This window comes from Prionailurus viverrinus, chromosome F2 (assembly GCF_022837055.1).
Source record: "Prionailurus viverrinus isolate Anna chromosome F2, UM_Priviv_1.0, whole genome shotgun sequence".
Taxonomy (NCBI): domain Eukaryota; kingdom Metazoa; phylum Chordata; class Mammalia; order Carnivora; family Felidae; genus Prionailurus; species Prionailurus viverrinus.
In genome coordinates this window covers 17143796-17159992 of record NC_062578.1, presented here as the reverse complement: position 1 = coordinate 17159992, position 16197 = coordinate 17143796, and the positions used below count along the sequence as shown (strand labels likewise).

Genomic DNA, 16197 nt, shown 5'->3' with positions numbered 1-16197 from the left:
TAAGCCACCCAGGCACGCCCATTTTTAATTTAACAGGAAGATATAACTAGCTAAAAGAAATGGCATTTAAAATGAAGAAAGATATTAATTTTTTAGAACTTGTTTATTTAAATATCACTCTTATAAAGATCTGGTTGGAGAATCTAGATTCTAGAGGGAAGTTGTTGCACCCAGTGAATTAGTCTATACACATAAAGTATGTATGTAAAAGTATTTATTATTAAAAATTATGTGATAGTAATTATTGTCATTTACTGGGTATCCATTATGTTGGAGCATTGTTAGATATGTTTTATGTATTCTTGGTAATCCTTATTATTAACTCTGAAGTTTGTGGTTTGTTGTTAGAAATTCATTTTTCAGGTGTGTCTGAAGGTAGCCCTGTGGTTTTTCCACTGGGCCTAGTCACTTTTGGAATCTTTTTCCCACCTCCAAACTTAATTGAAATGCTTATGGTTTGGAAGCTATCTCCAGAAAGTGACCATAAACTCAGAAGTTGGCTGTGCTAATAAAATAAGATTGCTTTAATTTCTTTTATTTTGGAGAAATTTTAAAACAGGTGGAACTTACTTTGTAACAATGTTGAAAACTTTTTTCACCTTACTTAACTTGAAACTTAACATTTTGTTATTATGAATATCTAGCACAGTCTAGTAATTTTTTTTTAAAGTAATAGGTACCATTTTTTTAGTACTTCCTATGGACAGGGCAATGTACTCTCTAAAATATGGTAGCTACTAGCCCCATTTAATTTTAAATAAAATTTAATAATTGAGTTTCTCAGTTGCACTAGTCACATTTGATTCCTCATATGGCTAGTGGCTCTCATATTGAGCAGTTTCAGATGCAAAAACATTGTCATCACCTCTGAGAGTTCTGTTGGACAGAGCTATTATTTTACATATTTTCCCCCTAGTTTTGTTAAGATATAATTGACATACAACACTGTATGTCTAAGATGTGCAGCATAATGATTTGATGTATATTGTGAAAGGATTACCACAGTAAGTGTAGTTAACATCTGTCATCCGATACAGGTACAAAACTATATTGAAAAAGAAAAAGGGAAAAATATTTTTTTCTTGTAATGAGAACTCTTAGGATCCACTCTGTTTGTTTGTTTGTTTGTTTGTTTGTTTGTTTGTGTATTTTGAGAGAGAGACAGCATGAATAGGGGAGAGGCAGAGAGAGGGGGAGATAGAGAATCCCAATGCGGGCCTCGATCCCATGAACCATGGGATCATGACCTGAGCCAAAATCAAGAGTCAGACACTTAACCAACTGAGCCACCAGGTGCCCCTTAGGATCTACTCTTAACAACTTTCAAATTACATATTGTTTCTTAACCATGACTCTTCAAGGTCTCTTTTCATTTTTTATTATGAGATACTAGGAAACTAAGCTCAAAAGATTGCCCAGGGTACCTCTTTAGAGCGATAAATAGGACACAGTTTCTGACTTCAAAAGATTTACTCCGCAATGAGGACACAGACAAGAAATAGGATATAGTGTGATAAGTCACAAAGTTTTATGGGAACACGTAAGAGAGGTATCTAAGGATTGAGTAGTCAGAGAAGGGTTCCTAGAAGAAATTCTATTTGAGTGCAGTGTTGAAAGACAATGATTATATTCTAGCAAAGTAGGTGAACTGGAACATTATTGTAAATGAAACAGGTAAAAGTGGATGATCAGATGGAGTACTTTCCAGTATTTGAGGTGTATCTTAAATGAAGAATACAAGTTTTCCTTGGTCTGTGTTGGAGAGCATTCTAGATAAAGGGAGCAGAAGTATGTGCAAAGACACTCTAGGGTAAAAGACTGACTCGTGAGGGAATTGCAACAACTGTAGTTGGGTATTTGATATTTCATAAAAGGAGGGCTTGTGAGTGGAAATGTTGGGAGATGAAGTGTGAAAGGTAGAGAGAGGACAGATTCTGGGAGTTTGAACTCTATGTTGTATACACATGCTAATTTTATCTTACCATGACATTATACATTTAAAAAAAATAGAGAAAAGAAATAGAGTCAAGAGGTTTAATGAAAAAAATGTTTACATCCATTTTGAGGAAAGACAGTATATTTGCTGCTATATTTTTAGCTGAAATGTTGTGAAGTGTGTTATTCTAGAAAAAACTCATACTTAAAATCCAAATTTATGCTTAGGTTGAGAATGACAAATAATATTCACATTTCTTTTGTACTTTTAGCAACCTGGAAGCTTTTCTAGCTGGTCTGGTAGTTTCCTCATGGATGATAGCATGTCTAATACTCTAAATAGCCTCGAGGAGCACACTAGTGAGTTTTACAGTATGGATGAAAATCAAACTCTGTCTGCTCAGCAGAATTCACCCACAAAGTTCCTGGCCGTAGAGGCAAATGCTGTGCTGTCCTCTCTACAGACCATCCCAGAATTTGCAGAGACTCTAGAACTTATTGAATCTGTAAGTTTGAAATTGTGAGATTATAAAAAGCTCAATTTTAGCTACATGGTTTCATGTTCAAAAACTTAGTTTAAGGGACACTGACCAGTTTTATTTTAAGCATTCCTTTATATGTCATGCTTAATTTTGTTTTGATTTTTTGCAGTGGCTTTTGGCATAAAAAATTGTATCTATATCTCAAGTATATAGTTTGTCTAAAAATTTTAAAAGTTACCAATTTGTTTTTTATTGTACAAGTTGTACAAGTATATTGGAGTTGGAAACTAGAGGAAACTGTAAAGAAGAAAAATCCTCATAAGCCCAGAGTTAATAATTTCAAGTATTTTCTTTCAGGCTGTGTTCTATACATATAAAACATACATATATGCATATATTTTTAAACTGAAACGTACACTTACGTATTATGTTTGTGGATTTTTTTGACATTATATCATGAGCATGTCTTTGTTTTCTTAACTGTTTTTTAAACTTCAATTTTATCCTTTCATATGAATGTAACAAAATTTATTTACTCAGTGTACTGTTATTGAACATTTAGGTGGTATCCAATTTTTTAGTATTGAAAATTGCAGAGCATCTTATGTAAATTTTTGTATAAAATCATGATTATTTCCTTAGGTTAGATTGAATTTCTGGATCAAAGTGTATGGCCATTTTGAAGATGTTCTATACACATTTCCAAATGACTTTATAGAATTTGATAGTATTTTTCTGATACAGAGTAGAGTGCACAGTTTTATGAAGAATTGTACTCTTTGGTAGTAACTTAAAATAATTTATTCTTTTTATTTAAAATACTTTGGCAGTATTCCTCAGCTACTGAATTGGATGAAATATTATTTTAGGATGTTCCAAACTGGAGTGTAGTGAAACCATAATCTGTTTCTTTCAAATGGTCTTTAAAAAAAAAAAAAAAAAGAACAAGGAAAGCCTGTTTCTCCTAATAGAAATGAATAACTTTGTGAAAGTCATCTTTCTGTGTTCAATGTCAGATTTAACTAGTTTATAACATTAACTTAAGGATTTATTTTATTGCAGGATCCTGTAGCATGGAGTGATGTTACCAGTTTTGATCTTTCTGATGCTGCTGCTTCTCCTGTCAAGTCTACCCCCGTCAAACTAATGCGAATTCAACACAATGAAGGAGCCGTGGGATGTCAGTTTAATGTCAGTCTTGTACTTGAAGGGAAAAAAAACAGTTGTAACAGTACAGACAGTGAGGCTGTTCCTGTAACATCCCCAAATGTGGCCAAGTTTAGCACTCCACCAACCATCCTCAGAAAGAAGAGAAGAATGCGAGTGGGTCAGTCCCCAGGCAGCGAACATAGCGATGGCTCCTTCAATGATGGTGGTAATACAGCACTAAAGCACACACCGGTGAAAACACTACCATTTTCTCCTTCACAGGTAGTAGTGTTGTGTTTGTTTATGTTTCCAAATGTTGATGAGCTCGATTACATTAGATGTTTAATCTTACTAGCAGTTTGTTGCTTTGATAAAAATGGATAAGGTATTTAAATGTATACATGAGAGTGCTGAGCTCTGGTAGACCAGAATGTATCTCATAAAGTATAGTAGTTACTTTACAGTATCTTAAAATTTTTAGAGCTAAAAGGGATGTTTTAGGTAAGTAGTCGCACATCTTTATAGGATTCATCAGGAAATAGGCCCAGAAAGGTAAAATGGTTTGCCCAAAGTTACCTGATGGCAGAGCTGAGACTGAGATTGTTTCCTGATTAACTGTTCAACAGGTATCAAGTGTATATTCATAGATGACTGCTCACTGGAAGAATTTCATGTGTCTGAAGGTTTTCTAGGCATGTCAGGAACTATCTGCTTTCTCCTGTAGTTACGTCCCTGGGCAGCAGCAATTTATAAGAGATACAGGGCAAACTGTATCTCATATTTTATAATACTATCTTTCTTAATGAATACTGTGTTTGAGGCTGTGTGCTAAACACTTTTCTTACAGCATCTCAGTTAATCCTCTTGCAAAAAACCTTAGAAGGGAGGTGGAATGAAATTCAGAAGTTAAGCAGTTTGTCCACAGTCAGTTAGTAAGAGGATGGAGCTGATGTTTGCTGAAAGTGTCTTGATAGAGGCTAAAAAGTTTTACAGGAAAAGAAGGAAGTTTAATGGTCAAATAAACTTGGAGGATGCTGAGATATTATTGAAAGTGTATTTTTTTTTAATTTTTCTTTCAACGTTTATTTATTTTTGGGACAGAGAGAGACAGAACATGAATGGGCGAGGGGCAGAGAGAGAGGGAGACACAGAATTGGAAACAGGCTCCAGGCTCCGAGCCATCAGCCCAGAGCCCGACGCGGGGCTTGAACTCACGGACCGCGAGATCGTGACCTGGCTGAAGTCGGACACTTAACCGACTGCGCCACCCAGGCGCCCCTGAAAGTGTATTTTGATGCTGGGAAAATTAGGAGGATCTGGCTGTATACAAAAACTGTGTTCTCTGAAAATTAAACCCCCTGTGCTTCAGGGGATGCAATTGACATGGACTACAGTTTGAAGAGTTGCATTTCCCAACATCACCCCAGCTCTTAGAGTCACAAAGCATCCTGAGGAAGGTGAAATGGGGTTGGGCACACCAGCAATTTTCTATTTTTGGAGTTTTGAACACTAGCAATTTTTGTTGAAGTATAAATTCTAAGGTGGAAAGTAGCTGAGAAGGTTGAGTAATGATAAGAAAGACCTAGTATCCCATACCAAAGAGCTTGAATTTTATCCCATAACTCATGGGCATCATTGCAGAGTTTTGAGAGGGTTTGACTGCTAATCTCAGGGTTAAGTATTGTAAATATTAGGAGCCAGAAGTGATAGAGCTAGAATTCATTTCAGTTATAGGTAGCCTTAAAGTAATTTCCACTTCTTCCTACCACTGCTTCTATTCTGTTGGCTACAAAAATAGTATTTCATGGTTGTATGTAAGTTAAGATTCAGTGAGTAAATTGTGTCATTTGGAAAATGAATTCTTGATACCAATTCTGGCTACTCCAAAGTTCTGAGAGCTGTATTTTAGGTAAGCAAATTTTCTAGACAGCTGTATTATCAGCAAAGCATGATTATTATTTTCTGAATTCAAAGTATTCTCATGGAAAAGGACACTTAAGATTAATAAAGACACTTATTAATAAAATAATAAAATTTTTCCAGTTACACTGTTGTATGAATCTGTTTTACTTAACAGTTTCTGTAGATTCCTGTTTAATAATACACTGTTTTTAAATTGTTGTATGGTGTTTTGTAACTTTTGAATATTTTTTAAACAACTATTTCTTGAATGCCTATTATGTGCTAAACACTTAAAAGAGCTGAGGAGGCAGTGATGAACAAAATAAAAATTCCTGCCCTCATGGAGCTTAATTTTCATGGAGTGGAATGTAGATGAAATATTATTGATAATTCTATTCTAAAAGGAATGGAGAAATATCTTACATTTGAAAATATCTTTGAAAATCCTATCAGTGTAATATTTGTGTAGGGAAACTAATGTTCTAGAAATTGTCTTTAAACTCTCTTCCTTTTTTAGTTTTTCAACACATGCCCTGGAAATGAACAAATTAATATAGAAAATCCTTCATTTACATCAACCCCTATTTGTGGGCAGAAAGTTCTCATTACTACTCCTCTTCATAAGGAAACAACCCCCAAAGATCAAAAGGAAAATGTAGGGTAAGTAGTATTAAATAATTGTGTTAAAGAAAATGGGAAGCACAATTTTAAGAGTAGATTAGTGGGGTTTCTAGCTGGATCAATTGGTGAAGCATGTGACTCTTGATCTTGGAGTCATCAGTTCAAACCCTATGTTGGGCACAGAGCTTACTTAAAAATGTGTAATAAAAATGATCCTGTTTTTAAAAAAATAGGTTAACTTTTTGTCCACTTATACAAATATCCTAATCCCTATTCATATAGGACTTAGAATTGAAAAAAAAGATCATAACCTCATATTTTATCCCTAGTGAAAAAGGTAAACATAGTGGAAAACTTTGATATGAAGCAAACAACATTTTTAGTACTTTTTTACATTTGTTCCTTTTCTATTTTAAGATGATTGATTGCAGAATTAGTTTAGGCAAGCATACTTTAGAATACTCCTGGAATGTTTAAATAAAGCATGTGTATATGCAAGAAAAATTTAGTGTAATGCTTTTATCATGGCTTTGCCTTCCTTAACTCTTCTAAAATCAAATTTTGACTATAATACAAATATCTAAATGATTGGCTAGGTTTAGAACACCTACTATTAGAAGATCTATATTGGGTACCACACCAAGAACTCCTACTCCTTTTAAGAATGCACTTGCTGCTCAAGAGAAAAAATATGGACCTCTTAAAATTGTGGTATGTATACTCTTTTTAATCTTAAGAATTTTCCTAATTTTAATAAAACACAAATTTTGATATTTATCTTTGAATCTTTACATTTTAAAAAAGATGTGCACAGAAATTGATAAAATGTGATTTCTTGATTTATAAGTTAGAATTTGTTGTGTTAATCTTTTTCCTTAACTTGTAACTAAACCTTTGCTTGGCTTGTTTTGAATTTATACTTTTTTTTTTTTTTTTTTTTTACTATTATATCATCTAGAGAAAGCAAATCAAGTGTCAGTTGAACCCTTAATATTAAAACCCACATTCTAGTAGTTTCTGTGGTGGTTACCTGCAGTAGAATAAAATAATTTTAATATTTTGATATACATAAGCACTTTGCTGATAATACTTATGACTCTGATCAGGCTCAGTTTTCTATTCAACCCACATCTCAGAGGTTATTTCTGAAGATAAAAAAGATAGTAGAAATAAAGCAGTTGGTGCTAAGTTTCAAGTAGTATTTACTTAGTTGCTATTATTATTTTAATAATAGTGGTAACAATAGTAGTTCATAAATGGAGGTGGGAAGTATAATCTGTGCTTTTGCATATATAATATCAACTGGAAAGTATGTTAGATGAGTTATGGGCATTTTAATTCCAGACAGATAACAGATTTCTGACAAATTAGGTTCATTAGAAATAAACTATTTTTAAAATATTGGTCACTTCTAGGAAACTTTAGTTATGTTTCTCTATTTATTTTTTTTTAATTTTTTTTTTAACGTTTATTTATTTTTGAGGCAGAGAGAGACAGAGCATGAACGGGGGAGGGTCAGAGAGAGAGGGAGACACAGAATCTGAAACAGGCTCCAGGCTCTGAGCTGTCAGCACAGAGCCTGATGTGGGGCTTGAACTCACGAACCGCGAGATCATGACCTGAGCCAAAGTCGGACGCTTAACCGACTGAGCCACCCAGGCACCCCTGTTTTTCTATTTTTAGTCATATTTTGGGTTGATTCATTCATTAAAATCTGGTTTGTTTGATTTAATCAGTTTTCTACCAAAAGGAATGTCACACTCTCAAATCTTCTGCTCTTTTCCCTTTCTTTGAAATACTGGATTAGAGGGTATATAGTAGAATCAACGTACTATCTTGTAACATTCTTTAAGATTTAAGTTAATAAATGTGTATATATATCCCATAATTTTTAATATTTGTGTAATATTCCATTGTATGGAATTACCTAATTGATCTGACTAACCTATTTCAGTGTTTTGCTATTCATTTTATTTTATTTTATTTTATTTTATTTTTTATTTTTTTTAAATTTTTTTTTAAACGTTTATTTATTTTTGAGACAGAGAGAGAGCATGAACGGGGGAGGGTCAGAGAGAGAGGGAGACACAGAATCCGAAGCAGGCTCCAGGCTCTGAGCTGTCAGCACAGAGCCTGACGCGGGGCGCGAACTCACGGACCCCGAGATCATGACCTGAGCTGAAGTCGGCCGCTTAACCAACTGAGCCACCCAGGCGCCCCTGTTCATTTTAAAATTCATCATTAATTCAACAAATAATTGACTCCCTAATAAATAGGTGCCAGGCACTGGACTAGGCTCTGGGGATGTAATGTTGAACCTGTCAGGTATGGTGTCTGCCTTCATAGGAGTGTGTAGCCTAATTGGAAGTTAGACAAATAAATAATGATCTGAAGGCATAAGAATTCTACAGTGCTTCAGGGCCATTTGGTCAACATATAAATTGAATAAAATTGTTATTTTAGTAATAGTACATGAGAGAGCGCCTGGGTGGCCCAGTTGGTTAAATGTCAGGCTCTTGATTTCAGCTCAGATCATGATCTTAGTTTCCCGGGTTTGAGCCCCGCTTTGGGCTCTGCGCTGACAGTATGGACCTGCTTGGATTTCTTTCTCTCTCCTCTCTCTCTGCCCCTCTCCTGCTTGCGTGTGTGCTCTGTCTGTCTCTCTCTCTTTCTCAAAATAAATAAATAAACATTAAAAAAAGTAATAGTGCATGAGTAATTAGGTTTTAAGTGACCTAAAGTCCCTGTCAGTTTGTTCTTGTTTGGGAAGAATTTATCCATTGGCAAAACAGATGATTTTTGTCAACAATTTAAGATGAAAAGAAAGTAATGATTTAGTAATTACCATTTCTAAAATATCCATATGCTCATACATTTGTTTACAGCAAGTTGACTTTTCATTCTTCCTCCTCCTTCTCCAGTTGTTATTACTGAGTACCTACTATATGCTAACCATTTATTTTTCTAATGTATCTTATGAGTCATATGCACTTCTTCGAGATGGCTCTGGAATTTTAATCAGGTACACCTTAAGTATCTGTTGCTTTCTTAATAAACATTGATTTTTCTAATGTTCATTGAAAATCACTCAAAAGACTAAAAACTCTGGAAGTCCTTTAAATATAAATCTAAATTTTGGTAGTATCAAACCTAGGAAATATTAAATACAGTAATTCTTTTCTTTGTCACATTAGGACAATTAAGAGAATAATTCATGGTAGCGAATGAATTCACCTATGTCTTAGTCACTTCTCTAGGACATTTGTATTCTTATGAGGGAAAAAGAAATTATAGATTTTTTTTTAAGAGCACCTAATCTATATTATTTGTGAAATGTAATCCTTAAAACAAAAACTCGTAGAGCAATGCATAGGATTACTGACATAATTCTTTCATATCTCAGGGTGTAGGTGAGAGCACTTTAAAAATTCTATTTCTGGGGGCGTCTGGGTGGCTCAGCTGGTTAAGCGGTTAAGCATCTGACTTTGGCTCAGGTCATGATCTCTTGGTTTGAGTTTAAGCCCCACCTCAGGCTCTGTGCTGACAGCTCAAAATCTGGAGCGTGCTTCGGATCCTGTGTCTCCCTCTCTCTCTGCCCCTCCTCTGCTCTCGCTGTGTGTGTGTCTCTCTCTCAAAAATAAAATAAACATTAAAAAAAAAATTCTATTTCCATTTTTAAAGTTTTTGTAAGTGCTTTGAAATATCATTTATATATGAATGTTATTCTCCCTAGCTTTGTTGACTGCTGGTCATTCTGTGCTGTCAGTTTGTTCTTTATTTGGTGGCACTTTGATTACTTATTTTTTTTAAAGCAGATCTTGGTTATGGAAGGTGTTTGATATACTTAAACAAATTTTTGCTTAGCTATTTGATAGAAAGCTAGATAAATAATAATTTGAGACTGTTTCACTATTCAGCCCACACTCAGGTTTCTTTCCAATATACGCATAGACATGCACACCCACACTGCTTCTTGAACACCGTCTCAGCTCTAAGCCTAAGGCTAGGTGTACAAAAGTATATACAAAGATGAAAAAGATGTGCTCACTGCTCTTAAGTAGCTTACACATTTAGTGGTAAGAAAAATGTGTTAACTAGTAATTACATGCTATATAATAATTACAATGAAAGTAGAATAAGAGCTAGTGTGGTCCCTCCCAATTTGTTATGTATTTCTTATTTTTATATAAAAATATTTGGGAAATTATCTCTCATCAGTTTAATTCTGAGGATCCTGATTGAAGCAGGAGCTACAGTAGCTTCCCCAAGAAGATTTTTGTTTAGTAGCCTGGAATAAAGAAAGTGCCACACTTCATTCAGTGCTTGCAATGTGCAGTATTAGTTTTGCCATAAAACTGATTAGTTAAATTCATTCAGCTTATGTATCTATAGGGACTGGGTGAAAATAATGCAAATAATTAAAAAGTATAAAAGATTGGTTTCTATATATGAGGAAAAAAGGGAATTGCCCTAAAAGACTTTTTAACCCTTTTAAAAACAATTTAGTCACAGCCACTTGCCTTCTTGGAAGAAGATATTCGGGAAGTTTTAAAAGAAGAAACTGGAACAGACATATTCCTCAAAGAGGAAGATGAACCTGCTTACAAAAGCTGCAAACAGGAGGTAATCTTTTAGTATTATTGTTAATAAAAGTCTTGATTTTAAAAACAAAAGTGACTTTACCATAATGTTTCTATTGTAAATTATTCATTCTAGCATACAGCTTCTGTAAAGAAAGTCAGAAAATCACTGGTCTTAGATAATTGGGAAAAAGAAGAACCAGGGACTCAACTATTGACTGAAGACATTTCAGACATGCAGGTTTGTAAAGAATTTTTTTTTTGTTAAGATGGTGGCTTGAAGTCCTAGTGGTTCTTGTTTCTTAGAGATTCATAGAGAGTTTCTTTTAGTATTTATTATTCTGCTTAATTCAGAGAGAAACTATTAACTGTAGAGAATATTTTATTTACTTCCTTGTCTTTTATATTTGTTTTGAGAAGAGTTCACTCACTTATGTATAATGTCAAAAAATGGTAGTTCTGAAAACTTTAAATTTCAGTATTTTTCTTGGGCTAATTTCTGAAATATTTAATTTTACTACATTACTAGAAATTTTATTGGAGCCAAAAGCTTTCTTGGAGGGAAATGAGCAGGGCTTCCACTACCACTTACTCAGTAGTCCCTCTATTTGTCTCCATTTTTGAATTATTTTCCTTTTTCTTTTTTCTCTCTTAGTCAGAAAATATATTTACAACATCTTTATTAATGATACCATTATTGGAAATACATGACAATAGGTGCAACTTGACTCCTGAAAAACAAGATCTAAATTCAACCAACAAAACATATACACTTAATAAAAAGAAACCAAACCCTAACACTTCTAAAGTTGTCACATTGGAAAAGAATCTTCAGGTATGAATTTATAAGTTTCTCTTAGTGATTTTTGTTGTTGTTTATTCAATTATCACTTTGGACTTACCACAAATTATACTTTTTCTTTTTAAATTCAAAATTGACTATAGTAGTAACTAAACATTCACCATTATTTTGTCACTCAAACTAGATTTGCGTTTTTGAGAGACTCCTTCATCAGGACACATATAAACTAAACAATTGGAGTTGTAGCCAGAGTCTCTTCTGTTGATTTCTTAAGTACTATTTAATTTTAATTTTAATTTTTTTTATTAAAAAAATTTTTTTTAATGTTTATTCATTTTTTGAGAAGGAGAGACAGAGCATGAGTGGGGGAGGAGCAGAGAGAGAGGGAGACACAGAATCTGAAGTAGGCTCCAGGCTCTGAGCTGTCAGCACAGAGCCCGACGCAGGGCTTGAACTCACGAACCATGAGATCATGACCTGGCCGAAACTGGACGCTTAACCAACTGAGCCACCCATGCACCCCAGCACTATTTAATTTTTAAAATAAAGATATCTAAGTTTCCTTCTGGCATTTCTTCTCCTGTAACAAATATGTATATCCCTTATTGTTATCTTGAAAGGGTAAGTGGTTGGAAGCAGTTTCAGCTTGATTTTGTTGGTATAATTGTTTCCAGTCAACTTTTTGGCTCAGAAGTTGTAAAACAAAATTCTTTTTTCTATTGCTGTGCAGCCATTATGTCGCTGTAAATGAAGCCTGGAAAGTTTTTTTACTACGTTATCTTAAGAATTCAACCCAGATAATTTGAGAGTTCATTGAGGAGGAAGTTCTCTTCTTTATACCACAGTGACTGCAGCGCTAGCATTCTGACATTTAAGCAGTCCTTGAAAACATACTTGGCAATCAAATGTGGCCACCTCGTCTCAGTCCTTAGCTGCCACTCTTCAAAGAGCCATGAAGCACATTCTCTCAATCCATTTAAAATGATTTGATTTCCCAGTGTGTAACGTAGAACTTTTCAGGAAAAAATATATGTAGCAGGCCATACCTATAATGTAGTAATTTTTATAATAGAAGAAAACCAATGAAACAAACACAAACTTGATCTTCTGTTATGAATATATTTCCTAATTTGCAAAACAAAGCGTTCTCAGCTCATTTTTTGACATTGCATCCTCTCTTTGAATCTTTTGCAAAATTTTGAAGCAATAAAGACTGACATTTCTTTCCATGTTAAGACTGATTTGATTTGGGGGGAGTCGTGGGTAGAAACCTTTCAAACTGCCTCCACAGGTCTATAAACAATATAGATAGCTAAAAAACATGGACTTAAGAAAATAAAAATATGGACTTAAAAAAATTGGCCATAAATATCTCGGTATGTATTTTTAAAACATTGTTTAATAAAAAGAATCACAATGCCATTGTCAAAACATGTTTACAGTGATTACTTATCATTAAATCCAGTCAGTTGAAATAATTGACTTTTAAAAGTGTAATTGTGAAGTGGAATAGTTATTTTAGTAATTTTCACATTGCTATTAATATTTCCTTCACAGTCAAATTGTGAATGGGAAACAGTGGTTTATGGGAAGACAGAAGACCAACTTATCATGACTGAACAAGCAAGAAGATATTTGAGTACTTATACAGCTGCCAGCAGCACTTCAAGAGCTCTCATACTGTAATTGTTATTAAAATTGATGAAATGCCCCACTCTCTTACTATATTCTTTACTAAATTAGGTTGCAATGAAATTTTTGTCAAGTAATTGTTTTTAAAGTTTTAATACAGCACTAAAACGGTTTACATCATTTTTCATATTGGGCAGGCAGAAAGCCCAGCCACTTCAGTAAGGGGTAGGTAATTTCATAGTTTATTTTTTAAGAGATGAGATTTTTAAAAATTCTTTTTAAAGAACGAGATGGGTAAACCATATTAGAATGTTACAGATATCCTAAAATTCTCACATATTTTCTTCACAAGATACATGTTGTTACTCTCTTGATGCTGCAGTTTTTTACAGATAGGTTTATAAGTATGTATGACTTCTGCATTAGTCTGTGTATGAGAAGCACACATGGTTTTATGAAGTACTTTTGCCTATGTGCCAATTTCCTTAGGCTGTCATTTACAAAGAAATACAATGGAAAAAAAATTGAAAAGGAGAGAAAGTTGCACTACTAATTTTTGGTATTTTTCAAAAACAATAAAATTAACTACAGTGTTAAATGTATTTATTTGAGCATAGTACTAAAAACAAAAAGCATTGAAAAGGGTTTTTTTCCTTATTAGTAAAGAGTCAGTATTTTCTTCATAAATCTCAGAAGAGTTTTGTTGAATGTATTGTACAGTATGTAGGCGCAAGAAGACTTTGTAAATTGGAAAGAAGTCTTTTTATAATTTATTTTCATTTTTAAAGCTTAAATGTAGATATTTATACCTATACAGGGTGTCTAGAAGCCAATGTTGTTTCCTGTTATTTACAGCTAACATAGTAAAAAACAATTTTGACTTTTAAGTATGAAATAGTAGTAAGTTATAGCTGCAAAGAATACAGTATCTTTACTGTATGTCACATCTACCTAAATATTGCACTATGCCCTTTAAATCATGTTGGTTATAAAATAGTTCTAAAAATTTACTAAATAATAATTTAATATTTTCTTTTTAAATTATATGGGGGGGTCATATAAATTAATCTGGTGATTTGTATATGTGTTTGAAAATTTTGCATTTTGTTTAAACAAATAATATGGTACTTTGGTCCCTAAAAACAGTCTGCACTTAGAAGTTTATTATATTTACTCAGTGTTTCAGAAGTAGAGAACATTACCTTTTATTTATAAAAATATTTTGTCCTTTTATAAATGTTTTGTGTTTCTCTACAGGTTACAACAGTTGCTTCAGTTGCCTGTTTTAGGTGTTTGCACTTATTTCTTTTTTGAAAGAATGTCTTTATTTGCTTTTGTGTAGAGATTTTATGTACTTTTTTTGAGACATATAATGGTGTGCTGTCAACTTAAACACTGACAGGCAAATAGAATTGTACACTGTAGTTGTAATTATTTATAATTGACACACTCTCTCCCTCTCCACTCCTGAAGTATGCTGCTATAGAAAATAGCAGAATCGGCTTGCTGCTATGAGAGAAGGAAAGAGCCACCACCACTTGCACTGTGTGAAAAGGTAAAAAGCAAATGATGGCAAGTTCTCAAGTTAACTTAGTGGAATCAACCATTACCAGGCAAATTCTTGCAAATGCCAAAATACTATGCCTTAAAACAAAGACAGCTTAAGAGTTTCTGATGTTTTTATGTTAATAGAAATGGTAATACTAAGTATTTGAATTCCTAGCTCTTGAACAGTAGACCTAAAAGGGTTTTAAGCTATTTAAATCCACTTGCTCATTTTTGCATATTATATGTAGTGAGAAGTGAATAAAATGTATGGTACTAAGATTATGCCTTGTTGATAACAAATAGATGAACCAATTTGAATCTTCTTAGTGTGTTTGTTAAGTATGTTGATTGCTTCCTAATTAGTGAACTTCTTACAGAAATATCACTTTATAAAAACCAATGATTGTAGCAAAATCATACTGGATCATTTCTATTTCAGTTACTTTGAACTAATAGCACATAATGGTTTTTGTTTGTTTGTTTGTTTTAATGTAGCCCATAGCCCTTAGCTGGTTTGGATGTACATAGTCTCCAATCACCAAAGTATAATATCTTGGAAGAGCTATATTTTTTTAAAGCATAAGTTTTCTTGAGCATTAAAGTATCCCAAGTGTAATATATTGCAGATAAGCTTGGGCTTATTGGACGGACATAGGACATATTTGGGTTGGTATTGGTTGAATCCTTTAGTTAACTGCTTTGTTGCTTTTTGCAAGAAGATTTTTAATCTTAAATGTGTCAGGCATCTTACATCACCTTTATACTGTTGTGTTCATTTGAATTTCTTTCAGTATTTATAAAAATGCCAGACATACATGTAGCAGCCATACTTGCATGGAAACTGACTACACATATATAATATTGCATTTTGTTGTAAGGTTTTCACATTAATACAGCAATTACCCTGACTAAATTGAGTTTTTTGATGTATGGGAAAACTTTCCATTGTAAGAGAATCTTGCATACAATATTGACTATTAACATCCATAATAAAGCATCTGTGTACAAGCTGACTTAGCATTCCTCATTTCACTTTGGTTTTGTTTTATGATGTTCATTGCATCCTTAAGGAGTTGACCCAACATTCTGTTCTTAGACTTTTTCCCCCCTCCTTTAGAACTACCTATACAGGTGATTTTATCTGTTAACACAACTTGACCTCTTTACTCAGGAAGTGGAAATACTTACACAGTCTCTTGCAGAGCCATATTTTCATCTACTTTTAGGTATTTCCATAGGACTCTTCTGTCAGTACCTTAAATGCATCTTCTCTTTTTCCGAACTTGGACCTACCTTTCAATTTTTTTTTCCTTAGTGGTTTTGCCTTTTCTTCCATCACCCAGTGAAAAGTCTCCTGCCTCCCTCACTCCCTGCATTGAAATCTGCAGTAAATTTCTCAGCCTGCATAAGGCTGTTGCTCTAATTCCATTCCTTCATCTCTTACTTGGATTATTTCCATTCTATAGAAATATCAAGAAATTGTGCTAGTGACATCAGGGTGTCACCTGCAAGGCCAAATGGTCACCCAGTCAGGTCTGTGGAGTAT

General features: G+C 33.7%; 1 protein-coding gene across 5 annotated transcripts in view; it reads left to right on the top strand.

Moving 5' to 3' along the window:
- MYBL1 (MYB proto-oncogene like 1) overlaps positions 1-15664 on the top strand; it is a 45448-nt gene extending 29784 nt beyond the window's left edge. The window contains exons 9-17 of one of the 5 annotated variants that reach the window (XR_007148741.1): positions 2208-2441; positions 3480-3848; positions 5986-6128; positions 6686-6800; positions 10596-10712; positions 10806-10910; positions 11325-11504; positions 13029-14392; positions 14577-15664. Coding sequence is in view for 4 of the 5 variants with exons in the window: in XM_047842926.1 (XP_047698882.1) it covers positions 2208-2441; positions 3480-3848; positions 5986-6128; positions 6686-6800; positions 10596-10712; positions 10806-10910; positions 11325-11504; positions 13029-13153; positions 14577-14589 (1401 nt within the window). In the remaining variant the exon portion in view is untranslated. Of the gene's footprint in view, positions 1-2207; positions 2442-3479; positions 3849-5985; positions 6129-6685; positions 6801-10595; positions 10713-10805; positions 10911-11324; positions 11505-13028 lie in introns of all 5 variants that reach the window. The other 4 variants (XM_047842926.1, XM_047842928.1, XM_047842927.1 and 1 more) reach the window with 4 other exon arrangements.
- The last annotated feature ends 533 nt before the right edge of the window (positions 15665-16197 follow it).